At 30.0% G+C, this 16,046-nt stretch overlaps 1 protein-coding gene across 2 annotated transcripts in view; it reads right to left on the bottom strand.

The window, feature by feature from the left end:
• Window positions 1–2,364: 2,364 nt before the first annotated feature.
• LOC107443047 (serine/threonine-protein kinase 17A) overlaps window positions 2,365–16,046 on the bottom strand; it is a 114,847-nt gene continuing 101,165 nt past the window's right edge. For both annotated transcript variants that reach the window (XM_016056784.4, XM_071186878.2), the window contains exons 5-8: window positions 13,998–14,124; window positions 9,278–9,326; window positions 6,891–7,070; window positions 2,365–4,335 (exon numbers count right to left, since the gene is read on the bottom strand). In XM_016056784.4, coding sequence (XP_015912270.2) covers window positions 3,924–4,335; window positions 6,891–7,070; window positions 9,278–9,326; window positions 13,998–14,124 — 768 coding nt within the window. In that variant the 3' untranslated portion in view covers window positions 2,365–3,923. The remainder of the gene's footprint in view (window positions 4,336–6,890; window positions 7,071–9,277; window positions 9,327–13,997; window positions 14,125–16,046) is intronic.

The raw sequence follows: 16,046 nt of genomic DNA, 5'->3' as shown, positions 1-16,046 counted from the left end.
GAAACTGCTTTCACAGTTCATTTCGGATTGCTTCGCAATCCGATGCTCGCTTTACTCGCTCATTGGATACGTTCTTAACGTCTAGCTTTTGTATACTTTTTTGAACACTGAAGTTCCGAAAACTTTTCACTGTAGAAAATTCTAAACCTGTACATTTCAATATTAATTTGAAATTGCAAACAGTTCACATATTTTTCTTAATCACACTATTCTAAATTTCAGTTGTTGAGAAAAGTAACTGTTGTAAGTTTTGTTTTACAGTCTTTCCCACAAAAGGGCTAAAGCCATGTGTTGTAAAACAATATGAAATAGTAGTCTGCCACTGAACGCCGGATGTAAAGATAATATAACAAAACTTGGAATAGTAAAGCGATCAATTCAAAATAAAATAGCAATAGCATAACACTTCTAATTTCTGCCAATGAAAAGGAACTATTTCAGTACTCATAAACAACCAACCGTTTTTTTCTCGGTGACAATCGGAGATAGATAGACATATGATGCTCACTACGTGCTCTTGCGCGCCGAAGCCTATCAATTAAAATGTATTAGCGTTTTATATAACATGGATTAGCCATATGATGCTCACTACGTGCCGAATCCAATCAATTAAAAGTGAAAACTGTTGCCAGCGCGAGAAAAGAAATATCATCGGTTTTATTGATACATACGTATTAGCGTTTTATATATATATAAGTATAATATAGATTCACTACCATTGCTGTTTAATCAGAGTTATGGTGACTAAGATAAAAGCAATTTTATTTTTAAATATCATTTAAATTGAAAGAATTTATTTTTAAAACACAAATTCTCTTTTCTTTTGGTTCTATTAGCCAACTAAACTTTTTCTCAAACCCTGAAAAACAACTTATAATTAGTTCTAGATGTTTCTAGTGAAAATTAGTGATTTTGGGCACTTAGCCTACTTATGCATGCACTGATCTTATGGCCCTTAAATATTTTTTAGATCAAATTTCATTTACAGCCTATGATATAATACTCTTTAAATGCTACTCAGTAGTTTTGCGAATAAAATTCTTACAGGTTTGTCTAATGCAGGGGTGACTAACCTTTATGCACCAACGTGCCATTTTTTTCAAAAAAATGTTTACTGAGGTCATAGACGTGCCGTTAAATAATTTTGACTTCTTGATTATTGGGAAAATAATAATACTAAATACTATCAACTCAAAACTCTTTTATTTACTATGAAAAAAAAAATTTTGCAATGTCTCAGTTATACGCGTAATTCAACCTAAAGTAACATTAGTGACTTCTGTTGTTGCAGATTAGAAGACAAACGACTTATATTAGGTTGTAAGATGTTAGTTTAAGCAGGACTGTTAATTTTTTTTTGCTAGTTATTTATTGTTAGTTTTTTACAGTTTTTCTTTGGCATTAAATTGTTAATATGCTTCATAGTAAACTTTGTAATCTGTGGCGTGCCCAGAATATTGTGTCGCATGCCATTGGTTCGCCATCCCTGGCCTAATGGGTTCTATGGCCCTCGACTATCCTAGTGATCTTTCTACAAACGATTTTGTTTACAACACCCTGCAATACCTTTCAATTCCCAATACCCTTTAAATATGAAACAGTATAGACAATTCTGCACCTAACCTAATATCTAGAAGAGTAATAGTTTCAAGTACCTTTTTAAATAAAGCTACTTGAAACTTGTAGTTGGATAAAGGTCCGACTAATGATTTTCAATTTCTTAAAGTTTTTGACAATTTTAACACTCATTTTTAGTTCTGAAAATTAAATCTCTTTTTAATCAAAACCCTATTTGTCCAAACAACCTTACTAAAAAGAAAGAAATATTTTTGTTTTGAAAGTTACATTTTCTAAAAAATAAAAGACACATGGAGAAGATAGTTATTAAAGTTTTATTTTTTTAGAGACAGGTTAATCATTTTGCATGTTTTCTTGTAATCTTCACCTCTTATGGTTCTCTATATTTTTTTGCTTTAAATTTTTCATTTTTTTTTAAATTTAATTTCTGCATTTTTTGCTTTAGATTGGGATTATTTTTAAAGTATGCTAATAAGAGTACAAAGAGCAACTTTAAAATAAAGGTTGGCAACCACTTATAAAGAATTAATTCTTTACTGTGCTTCAAAGGGGTTGTTAGATCATTTTAGGATTTTGAGAAATTTTTTGTTTTGCTTAAAAGGTGCCTTAATACCTAAAAACAATATTTCCATAGGCTTATGAACAGGAAAATTATTAAATACTCTAATTTTGAACTTCAGCTCACTGAATTCCATTGTCACTGACAAAAAAATATTTCTGAAAATATGCTCATTTTTTTCTGCTGCTAAATTGAATTAAATTTACAGAAAAGAATGACAAAACATGTCATATCACAACTTTATTTACAAAAACATAAGTCTCATGGCTAAAATAGCAAGACTTCAATCAAAGTGGATGATACTACATTGTGTGTTCATTGATTGTTATTACAGATATATTCACACTACATTTCAAAATTAACAGATAGTTACTGGTTTTCTGTTGAAAGGCACTTTGTAAATAATTTGAACAGGGAAAGCTCAAATATAGCTACATTAATTTCATTAGAAGGCACTTGTTGTTAACATGTGATATGGGAAGTTTTCAGTGCAAAAATAAATGGATTTGTGAAAAATTAATTTATTCAATCTTATAATTTCAATTTCAAACTGTTTAAGTTAGACAAATCCAATAATTCTGAAATTTTAGGTATAAAATAGTGCCTTAAAACAGTTTGCAGCTTTAAAGTAGATTACTATAGCAACTATGTGTTATGTAATTGTACAATAAAAAAAAATTCACATTAGTTGAATAAATAGAAATAAAGCACATTTATACAGCGTGAACACAAAATAAATAAATTAACAAAAGTTGGTGCCTTTTCTTACTCATGAATGCATTAAAAGAAATTGCATTGAAACATTTTACAGTTTACTGTGTCGACTGAAAACTTAAGGTTAAGACTAGGATTCTAATGGCTACTGCAGGAAATAAAAATGTGTTGTTTTTTTTAACAGAAAATATTCTGAGGGATAAATAATTTTAAAATTAGTTCACAAGAGTTTCCATTTTACAGCATTTTATAAAAAAAATTTATAACCATTTGGTACAAAACAAAGGTGTACAGAACTTAGTTCATTACTGAAAGCATTGTCTAATTTTTTTTTTTAATATGCAAAAGAAATGTAGCCAGTAGCTCTCCATACTCTTTTTAGTATGGAGATAACTTGGATAATTGTATCACAATTTGAAAAACAATATGCCATAGTTGAAGAAGTTATCACCGGGAAGTTGTAGTGAAAAATTTTATTTTTTTATAAAGAAATTATTTTTTAAAAACTTATGTTTATCTCTGACTCGCTAGAATGATATCAGAAAAAAAAACATTTATTGTATCAGGTGTTAATAAATGATTGGCTCTTTTCTAAAATCTTGTTATATCACATTCTCACTATCACTTTAATAGATAAGCCTTCACAATTTCAGTAAAATGTCCAAATTTACACACTACGTAAATAATGTCGCACTATTAAACCCTACAGAAATGGAAAATGATTGTACAGTCGCAAATTTTGTAAAGGTAATGCAATTAAACTAATTAGAAATCACCAAAGTTAAAAACAAACAGAAATAGGGTATATTAATAACTGAAAAATGCAAAACTGCCAATAACAGAGAATAATCTCATGTAAAAATGCATAGCTGTTCATTTTGATAAGTCATAACACTGCATCCAACTGTTCAGTACAAATGCAAAACTCCCAACAACTGAATATTTTTTCTTTTTTTACAAGTGTCTCGGTAACACATTGCAGCCAATAAGTTCATGTAGCATCACTTGAAATTTGTGGTACTACAGGGGCTACTATGAATCTACAAGGGACTGTAATGGTAGAGATCAGTCTTTAGTAAACCATACCAATCCTTTCATCAACGATGATTTCTTCTGAAAAGACTATGCGTTTAGACATGGAGATGCCTTCAAACTGTGATACCATCATATCCACACTTCTGGCGGTGCCATTCTTTTGTTCTTTCTGATCCTTAGTGCCCATTGGTTTAGGAGAAGGGCTTTTCCGAAAAAATGTAGTTCCATTTGATTTTCTGCCCGTGATAGGAGAAATGTCCGCTTTGAGGCTTCTTGGAGTACTTGGTGAGTATTGTTTGCCGTTTGTGTTAGGGGTTATATCCAAGTCGGAATCTTTAGCACTTATGTCAGAGGTAAGAGTAAGTTGAATGCCAGTATTGATGATACTTTCCGAATCTGTTCCACTGAGCCAGGGATGGTTAAGGCTTTCTTTGGCGGACATTCTTTCGCTGAAAAGAGAAAAATAATTTTTTTTTAAAATGTGAGTCTTGATTTTTTTTAGTCCTAAAATGCCATATTCTATATTGATATTCTAAAAGTTTTTTTTTTTTTAGTATCTAATTAGATATCTTGACCACTACTTTTGAAAATATTTTTCATTTTACGATGTACCGGACTATTTGGAGAAGTTTCCAATATTTTCTATCAGTATGTTATTTTTTAGCTTATTAAAATAAGCACATATGTCTTTAGATTAATTATAAAATGAGTAAAACGTAACCCAATCAGTCTGAATTTATTTTGATTTGACTCATTGTAATATGCTTTGTCTTCTGCTGGCACCTGGAATAAAGAGTTGGGCTTAATTTTAATTTCAAGTTCTTCCTTTTGTTAGATATATTTTTAAGAGGTTTGCTGCAAGCAAATTGAACTGCAGTAGGCCTGAAAACTATAAAGTTAATTAGAAATATTGAAGATTTTATAATTTGCTTGGTGCAGCACATAATGATTGTTGGCAAACAGACTTTTAAAAAAAAATTGCATATTACAGGGGTTGAACAAAATAAAGGAAATACTTCTATACTAACAAATTTTTTGATCTTTCTCAAAAAATACTTGCGAGAATAATTCTATAAATCTAGAAATGTTTAGGTTATGCAATTTCTCATACATATACAAATGAAGTTTGAAGATTTGTGGGACCGACAATAAATTACAAATGAAAAAAAATATTTTTGAAGTATCCATGTGTAAAAGTATCCATACCTGCTCAGTATAAAAGAACTACTTTAATTACCTATATATTGTACAGTTTTAGAGTACAATGAGTCTTTTTCAAACTCTAAAGCAAAAATTTTGTGATTAATTTTAAATTACTCTAAAAAATTTAATTTATTTTAATAAATATTTAAGCCAGGCTTACGAAATTTTGCGTTATATTACATATAATAACCAAAATAACTCGCAAGTTACATTTTTTCATATAGGGTGTTTTTATTTCATAACATAACATCAAAAACATTTCCCATTTGTAATTTATTGTCGGTCCCTCAAATCTCTAAAAACTTTCAACTTAATTGATATGTATGCGAAATCGCATGGTCTAAACCAGGGGTCCCCAACCTTTTTGTACTCAAGAGCAAATACCAGAATATCGGTCGAATGGCGGGCACCATTTATATTTTCAGGATAAATTTATGGTTGATAGACGACATAAATAATATTACACACTACATATAATGCACAAAAAATTTCATTTTAAAAATTAGTTTAATATATGAATATAATCAGTATTAATATTCTTGTGTAAAATAAATTATTACTGAATTGCTTTCAAAGCAAATTATAAAAATTATTTATAAAATATATATAATACAGTCAATGTGATTTTTGGCATTGCATTTGACTGCCCAGCGCTTCATATTTTGGAAAATATTATGAAATTCCTGCTCGCAAGTAATAATCAAGGTGTTCATAAATCGGGATCTATATTTTGATTTTATGATATTCATTATCGGAAACAGTTATTCACAGAAGTATGTGGAACCGAAAAAACGACTTTATTTTATATGCTGCTCTTTTTAAGAATGGAAATCTTTTTAGAAATGGAATTTATTTCGGTCAACTATATTCCAGAATCTAATATAATAGTTTTGAGGATGATATCATTCTAAAGATTCAAAATTTCTATCTCCACTTCCTCTCGCCTCTGAATCTTCCCCGCGTTCTGAAATGTATGTTGCTATTACGGTTACGTTTATTTGGTTGGTAAACGGATTTACGAAAAGGGTGATCAAAGGCTCGATGATATTAAGTTGTTGAAAGGGCTTTTCAAATTGATCTTGAAGCGATTGGAGGTTTATGACAAATATTGATAAAGCAATTTCACTGTCACATATCATTTTTCTCTTGCTTGGAAAATGCAGAAGAGACTTCATTTTCAAATGCGACATCTACAAAACTAGCTTAGCTCTTAACGAGTTTATAGTTCCTATCATTCTTGCTATATGTATGTCCTTTCCCTGCAGCTCTTAAGTTTAAATTATTTAGTTTTTCCATTATGTCCGTTATGAAAGACAAATCTGATAGCCAAAGAGGATTTCTTATTTCAAAAAATATTAGAATTTTGGCTGCAAGATAATTTTTTATTTCTTCAATTAAATTTGGAAATTTATCAAGTACTTCGTCTTTACTGAGCCAGCATACTTCAGTATGTATTTGCATAGTTTAAACTTTGCATAGCGTTTTATCGTTGGGCAAAAGCAGCGGGCGCCCCTAAACCGATCGACGGGCGCCATGGTGCCCGCGGGCATAGGGTTGGGGACCCCTGGAAACATTTCTGAAGCTATAAAATTATTCTTCTAGTATTTCTTAAGAAATATGGATTAGTATAGAAATGTTCTCACTATTTTTATTCACCCCCACTAAGGTCAATCTAAAATATATTTCAGAATGCTTGTTAAAAAAAATAAATCCCTAACTAATAGTCTCTGAACGTAATCCTTTCATAAAATTACTTAGTTTTTTAAGCTATACATACACTAATATATTTAAAAATGCATACCTAGGCTCTCTAACTAGTAGTCTCTGAATGAAATCTTTGCAAACATTAGAAGTAGAACCAAACAAATCATTAGGAAATTCAAGTGTGCCTCTGGTTATGTTGCAGAATGTTTCTTGCTTTGTATCGCCTCCAAATGGAGAGTGACCAGATAGGAGAACGTATGTCAAGATACCAATACTCCTAAATTTTCAAAAATAAGCACAATTTATTTAATACATACTAATATAGTTCAGAATTTGAGCAATATAAGAATAACAAAATCATTGAACTTAAATTTTTTTTTACCTTCCAAATTAGATTTCTTTTTTACTCAGTTTAGAAGCAATCTTGATTCCACCCCCCCTTCCTCTTTAACCCACTTTAGGCCAGGCATAGAAATTTTATGAAATGTGGTATTATTTTCATTGAAATATGCTTAAATTACATTAAGACACAAAAAAGTTTGGTGCATGACAAATATTTTTATTAAGAAATAAAAGGGTGCATATATGAACCATTGTCCAAATCAATAGTCAAACCATTTTGTTGAACATTAGTTTTATTTTATTTGCAGAACTTGCAACTTTTTATCAATAAAACAAATAATTAATCTCAAATTTTGTTGTGAGCCATTAAGGCAAAGGGTGCGATTGTTCTTGTTTTCCAGTGGCGCCATCTATGATCAAGAATTCGATTTCTGACACAACCGTTTATATGGCAGACCTATTCATAAACCCATTCATCCACAGATTGTAGTTTTTAGCTGAACCAGAAAACGATCTATCTCCAATTCAGAACCCCCACAGGTATAATTTGTTATGGGAACATGGAGGACTTAGTGACCCGACAGATTCAACAAGCACCAGTCACCATAAGGGGAGTCATCAGCCGACTGGATTCGAACTCCCGCGCTCATGAATGTGAGTCCAGTGCCCTGCCAACCAGACTATCCTGGGCATTAATCTCAAATAGAATAATCATACATTTTCAAAGCTTCGGACCGTCTCAAGTTAACCGCAGTTTAAAAAATTTTCATCATAAAGTGTTTACTCCATTAGAATTACTATTATTTTATAGATTTCTTCAAAACCCTTGACAATAGCAAAAAAATAAAATTAGTGAAAAATATACGTCACAGTGTTAATGAAATTTTTTTTTATTGGAATAGAGCAGTGTTTCTCAAACTTATGACTTTAGTGTACCCTTTCTAAATTTTTCGTAACACTGTGTACCACTAATAAAAAAAAAATGAATGTATTTTTTACTATAAAAAAAATTGCACAAAAGTTAAAAATCACAACTGGCTGTTGACACCGCTAATTATTAACTGTTGACTGCAAAAAGCAGCCAATATAAAAATACGTAATCGTAAATTTTCATGGCTAACTTTGTTTTTAAATAAAAAAAATTTGAAATTTTCGTTCGTTACAAGATATTTCGCATAAGGACGCGTACACCCCTGCGAAACTGTTCCCGTATCCCTGGGGGTAAGCGTACCACACTTTGGGAAACACTGGAATAGAGTGATCATACTGGCCAAAAATGGGTTTAAAAAAACATAATTAAATTTTATTTACATGATCAGGGCTGATTGTGCTCCGGAAAAATTCCGGATTTTTAGCTAACCGTGATCCGGAGATCGAAGGTTCAGACGTTTCAAAAAATCATTGATCACAAAAGTTTCCGGAAATCAAACTTTTTTTAAAGGTGGAACCGGAGAGCCAGATAAGCTAATATTCAAGATTAATATTTATTTTTTATCAGTAAATAGTTATTATAATCATAAACTCAAGAAAGACATATTTGTAAATTTCAATTATTTTAATTTTCCAGGTCATCATAGGTATGTGTAAATGGTATAGGTATGTGTAAAATTTTAAATATATTTTAAGTAAACTAAGAAATATTGAGAAAAAGGAAAAAACCTTGTTTAAATTTGTTTCTAATTTTTTGATTTAACCTCTTTTTTTTTAACTCAAGAAATTCTCCGGAATTTTGACTTGGGCTCACTATCACCCCTGCATGATGACATTTCACTTAAAAACAAAAATCATTCATATGCAAGAAAAAAGTTACTAGCAAGAGCAATTAAAAAAAAAAAATAAGGGTTAAGATAACTTAATCATCAAGATAAAAAAAAAACTTTTTGCCCAGCAGCGAAGAAAGGACAAACTATAAAAACCAAAATTGCGATTTCACCTCAAAAGCGCTTAATGTTTTCTGATATAAAAAGTAAAAGGTCTAAAGTTAGAAACGAATGCCGTCGCTGCTCCCCGTTGTCTGGAGAGAGCAATATCTTAGTAGATAAAATGAGAGAGCACTTATAACAAAGATGAGGAAATTTTTTAGTTTGGAGAGCTCTTACTGTTATCAAAGGGAGAAAAAAAGAGGTAGAAAAGAGCACTTACCACATGTCCGTGGCCAGACTGATAGGTTCGTAATGTAGAACTTCCGGCGCTATTAAAAAAAGAAAAGAAAATACATTAGACGAACGTTAACCTCCAACAAAAGAGATACAATTTATTTCTCCTTCACAAGGAATCGTATTCTTCACATACGAAGTTAAATTTAACTTATAACTGAACCTTTTAGTGGTTGAAGATGGTAAAACAGCATTATGATTTTTCCAGATTTAAAAATATGTTTATGGATACAAAGCAAGAACATGCTGCCCTCCCTCCTAAGGCAGTCTTCTATTGGGGGGGAAAAAAAGCTGTTTTGTAAACACCTGCTTGGTGTGTTTTTATTGTAAAGTTGTTTATCTCTATTTGATAAAAAAAAAAAAAAATCTTACTTAATATACTCTTTCACTAAACCTCGTAATCACCAACCCTAAATCTGAGGATAGCTCCAGAATTCATTGTCAAAACCATTATTACTTGCTGGTTTCGACGGCCAATTCGAGTTGTCAGATTCTTAATAAACGATACATGGCTGATGATTGTGAATCATGTACGGACGAAATAAATATATCCTGGTTAATATAAATCAATACTTCCTATTTTTATTCGTAGTTTATATAATTCGAGTAAATTGTTACAATTTCTTTGTATCGATTTCCGTATACATGTTTTCAAACAAAAAACTTTGCACGTCATCTTCATTAGAAAATTCACATATCACTATTATGTAAAAAAAGAAAATAAAAACTTTTTTTTTTTTAAATTCGAAAAAAAAAAAAATCCTTTTTTTACGATATTAAAAAATTACTTTTTCTTTGTACGATTATACCAGACGATGTATACACAGAAATATTTTATAATATGTATAAAAGAATAAACACTTTTTACGTTAAAATGAAGAAGAAAAGGTTTCCACTAGAGATGAGTAAAAAATATATATATCTTTTGTTACATTGAGAAAAGCATTTTTATATATATAAATTCAGCATTATTTACCCTTTCCCCAATACAATTTAACGAAGAAAAAAAATTTCTTTTAAAAATGTTAAAATATTTTGATCCCTGGCTCGCGGCTCTTCTGAATCAAATATAAATCAAAACACTGTGTATTAATTTCGCGTAATAATCCTCGTCTTATGGCATAAAAAATTAAAGCATTTACATAAATGGATCAAATGTAAATGAGACTTCTTAAATAGCAGAAGATTTTTATGGCTGTTGTCATGGCAACAATAGAATTTTATCTAGAGTTATAATTATTTGGCAGTGCTTAGTTCTTCGTAAACTTTTTTTATTAGTTCGAATCATGAGTGAGAATAACGTTCCTAATACAGTTGCACAACGCATAATAGTTAAATTAACAAGAAAAAAATGCAAGACCTATTGAAATTTTACTCTGATTACAGGCACAGTTTGCAGTGATACCCTGTTGAGCGCTCAAGTATGCAAATGATGCATGCAAACTTGTGGTAAATTTCGGGTTCATCATTACCCACTTGAAACAAAGCGTTCCAATATGGAATGGCGTTGGGAAAATGAATGTGCTCCATTCAAAGCCAAAATATCGGTTATTTGCTGATTAAGTACTCACAAGTGTATGCTGATATCTTTCATGAACAGCGAAAAATTAATGCAAATTATTATTGTAAAATTTTAGAAAAAGTAAAAGCAGCTTGTCGGTCCAAGAGACGCAGTATACTGATCCGTCAAATTCTCTTGCAAACAGGACAATGCGACACGTCAAAAAGCCGCAGTATAACACAAGAAAAATTACACTGGGAAACAGTTAAACATCCTCCATATAGCCCCGACTTGGCACCTTTAGAATACCATTTGTTTGGAACACCTTTGGAGGCGAGAGAATTTCCATCCAATGAAGAGGTAAAAGATTTTGTGGTTCAGTACAAGGCTTACTTCTTCCTATTCCACCAAAATTAAAAAACTTACAAAAAGTGTGTAGATGTCAACGGAAATTATGTAGAAAAAGAAAATATTATTGTAAGTGATATTTAGTTGTTATTAAAGAAGTCTTATTCATATTTGATCCACCATCGTAGAAGGTTTTGAAAGAGAAATATTCTTCTGAGATCATTACACTAGGAACTTAAGTCTAAAAAGTTTATTAATGTTAATTCTGTTTATTTAAAACATTGCATTTATATTCGAAATATGATGTCTCAAATAAAAGTAATTCAACATAGTGTTACTTTTTATCTCGGGGGGAAGGGGGGAGGTCGTTAAATTAATTCCTTTCTTTTTTGATAATTTAAAGATGTATAGAAGAAAACCGTACCGTACGAGGAAATAAAAATGTTATTAGTCTAATAATTAATTAGAATGGTTATTACATGTTAAACTTATGAGCTGGAACTACTTATATAATAACAAATTTTTTTAAACCAGATAAAAAAAAAATAGATATGTTAAAAGATGCTTAGAGTTACACCACCACAGCTTCATTTTTAAAATAATGGTTTAAGTGAATCCAGTTCTGCTTGAGTGATGACAGACTAGTTAACAACCATAAGTTCTTCCAAGTGTGACGCCGAACGGAAAGGAAAAGTGGAATTTTTTTTTTTTTTATCTTCTATCATTTGTTTATTCAACAGTTCTTCCTCACTCCGAGGAAGTAAAAGAGGCATGGTTGAAAATGAACAAAGAATAATTATAAGCATGGACGATTATAATTATTCTTGTTAACGCTCAACAACACAACCTTGGATTTGATAAGAACCGATGAGCACATGAATTTTCCGGATCAGCAAATTTTCTGACCAAGAAAAACTAAGATTTTGTAATAGTTAACAAACGTTCATTTACTAAATTACATTTCTAGGAATTATTATTAAAAGTTGATCTTGCTACTAAACTTTAAATATATGGGTGATTCTCACGAAACATGACAATTCGGACCAAAAAATTTCTTCAAATTTATAGTCTTCAAAATAATCTAAAAAATTTTTTGTATACTTCTTTAGCTACACTTTCTAATATCTTATAGATAGACAGCAGTGTAGTTTATTGACATTTGCTCGAGAAAAAAAAAAAAAAAATAGAAATTCACCAAATCTTGAATGCCAGGAAAATGACATATTACCTTAGAAGTTTAAAAAACAGTCATTTTAAATTAATAGTAAGTAACTCAACTTAAGCCTTTATGTTTAGATGGACCATAAATTGCTTAAATTAATTCTTTTCATCCACTGTAGAAAGAAACAAAAAAAAATTTGTTGCTGATATGTACAGAATAAAATTGTGTATAATAATCAGTACAGAATAAAATTGTGTATAATAATCAATCATTAAATAAATAAATAACTTTGATTACATCCAAGCATATTACAATCATACACAAACTTGGTATTAGGTTAATATTTGCTCTCCCTCTTCACAGTATTAGCAGTTAAAAAGAATTTCTGGTAACACTTCAATGTCCTGGCATTCATAAGCCAGGAAAATGACAGCCAGGATAATGACAAATTCGCCATTTTATAGCATATAACTTTACTTTAATTTAATATTTTGGCCGAAGACGTTGATATTCTGCAGAAAACAACAGTATTTCTTAAAATAACTCAGATAAATCTATGTAGTTTTTGTTATTAATGATTTCAATAAGCCAGGAAAATGACAGCATAAAAACCTACTCACCTTGAAAAAATTTTTGAAATAGATTTTGAGCCAGAAAATTGGTTTTTTATTCATGCAACAAGACATGTTCATATAGGAGGATATCTAATCAATCTATTAACATAAGATATTGATTCCTGGCGCTATCTATTTTGGTTATAAATCACTAAATAAAAGTAGCCAGGAAAATGACAGATTTTCATGGGACAAACAAATTATTGACAGAAAAAAAAATTTTAAACGAAGTTTTAGTAAACAATACCCTCTGCGTATATTCTAGAAATGCTTACATAGGATAAGATAAAAATAAATTAGATTTTGGAAAATGTATGGGAAGTTTTGAAGCTAGTTATTATTGGAAATATTGTTTGGGACATGCCAGGAAAATGACATTTTGATATTCAATTAAATTTTTTAAGTATACAAAACAGTCAATGCTAGTGCAAAGTCATTTTAAAATGCTAACAGCAATGCTATTTATTAATTTTTTTTAAAAAAAAATTCTTCTAGTATTATAGTATTAGATCTTGGAGCAAGGGACAGTGAATTGTCATGTTTCGTGAGAATCACCCATATATAGCTTGAAGTCTGTAAAGTGCTAGAATAAACATAAGATTCTAACTGGAAAGACTCACCCATTTTATTAAGATTATAGTTTATTAAAAAACAAAAGGGTAGCTTGAACTTAAAAATAAATTTTATTAATACTGTTTTACAAATGTGTTTCTAACCATCAGGACACAATTATTTTTCGATTCAATTGCTATATTTCGTGGAATAATTAGTCGTATTCGATCGACTAATAATTGCAGTACATCTTTGAAAAAGAGAAAAAATAGACGTTTAAGACCTTTTTACACAAATTGTAGCAAAGTTCGAAGTAAAAAATTTTCGACATTTAATTTTAGTATAAATAATTCGATAATCGATTTCAGATTTCACAGACACGAAGAGTTTAAAATTTGCAAGCTTCTGGTATGCAAAATAGTAGTGTAAGAAATAAAGTTTATGATCTCCGCGATAAGAAAAATTTATGAAAAAGAACTTAACATCAGCTTGTAATAAATGAAATAATTCTAACTTTGCGAACACTTACCCACATAATCCGGAGTTCCAACAATTTCTCTGATTTCAATACCTTTTGTAATGAGTCTGGAAATTCCAAAGTCGCATAATTTCACTTCCCCGTTCGGAAAAGGTTTTGTAAGCAAGAGATTTTGAGGCTACAAATAAAACAAAAGGTAAAACATCATTCACATAAACAACCAATAATTATTAAGTAACTTGCATTATAATTAGAAAACAAATTTGTTAACATAGGGCACATTATTAAAAAAAAAATGTGTGAACATTTAGTACTTTTTAAACACATAAAAACTTTTTGGGAAAAAAAAAATTTAATCTTATCAGCAGTTCAGTTTAGTCATATGAAACTTATGTTAATAATAAATACTATATATATATATATATATATATATATATATATATATATATATATATATATATATATATATATATATATATATATACATAAATTACCTCTTAATTACTTTCTTCGGAAATATTTTACACTCATAGAACTTAGATTCAGATCATTTATATCAGAACTTATTTTCATATCATCACTTAGAAGCTGATGATATAAAAATAATACGCGTCTCGACAACACTAGTTGCGTTATTTAACAAAAAGTATACATTTAAAAGTGAAAAACTAAATAAGGTAAATACAGCAAACTATTTCATAATCACTTTCTCACTATCAACTTTAAACCTTTATTTACGAATAACACACAGTACGTACATTAATATTTCTAGAATAAATATTTTAGCAGGAAAAATTAAATATACATTATATACTGCAGCAATTTATAACAAACTAATCATATTTGTTTTCAGCTGTCAACAAAAACTTAAGCATATGCGGTGGTCATTTCTAGAGGATATTTCAAGTTTCTTTTTAAATACAACAAGTTATTAGCGCTATTTCTAAACGTAAGACCATTTCTAGTAGAAAGCTGTCTCCTTTACAAGGTATCCCTTAAGTCACTGAAACATGACTTATAACCTACATCCACTAAACTTTTCACTTTTTAATTTTCAACTATAGATTTTATCAAAAGGAAATTCCAAACCACTATCAAATTTTTGCGACGTTATTATGAATTTAAGAAACAACAAAAAACCAGACGCGGTAAGCTATTATTACAACAACAACAAAATTAAATAAAATATTATCCACTGCTGCAATTTATAACAGACTTAACAGATTTGTTTGTTTTCGTCAGCTGAGCTTATGCATATTTCCTTGCGGTCATTTATAATGGGATTTATCAAATTTCTTTTTCAACTACGACCAACAAGTAGGACCAATTTCAGTGTATCTAGGTCGATACCGAGTTAAGAAGATAAAAGTCATTTGCATAATGCCCACCTAATAAAGACCAGAAACACTTGTTCGACAATAAACAAGACATCAAACAGAAATTATCAAGGTCAAGGCAATCGTCTTTGCTTGCGACACTTGCTTTCCTTTATGGAAGTCCACAACAATGGTGTCTACCTGTTCTTTATACATACTTTCTAATATGCGAGGGCGTATATGATTTTGATTTTAAGACCGAATTCTAATACATACAAGCCCAACCGCACCTTTTCTAGTCCAGCTCTCAAAAATCACCACCGCTACTTTCCATACAAAAGCTTTTCTTTCTCAATGGTTGAGCAATCATCATTTTGATATCAACCCCCACGTGATTACTGTCGAGAAAGATACGAAATTTGGTTTGTGTCGAAATCGCCTTTCACGCTTTTATGAGAAAGTAAAGCCTCAAAAATTATGTAGTTATAGATTAGATAGGACTTTTAAAATGGTGACTAAAATAATTTTTGCAAATTTATCCATAAAGGATGTCACAATTGGAGGAAAATTTCCTCCTCAACGCAGTCAGAAGAATATTATAGTAAAAATTCAACTTAATCTAATATGCGTGTAACAAAATTTATTTATAGTACCATTACAAGACTATAGAACTATAAGTATAATACAAACTATATATAGTTATATATATAATATATAGTCATATTACATATAATAACTATATATAATATGACTATATAACTATAATATAACTATATATGTATAA

Source organism: Parasteatoda tepidariorum, chromosome 9, assembly GCF_982258835.1.
Source record: "Parasteatoda tepidariorum strain Cologne lab strain chromosome 9, Ptep-v5.0, whole genome shotgun sequence".
Taxonomy (NCBI): domain Eukaryota; kingdom Metazoa; phylum Arthropoda; class Arachnida; order Araneae; family Theridiidae; genus Parasteatoda; species Parasteatoda tepidariorum.
This window is presented reverse-complemented; position numbering and strand designations above follow the sequence as displayed.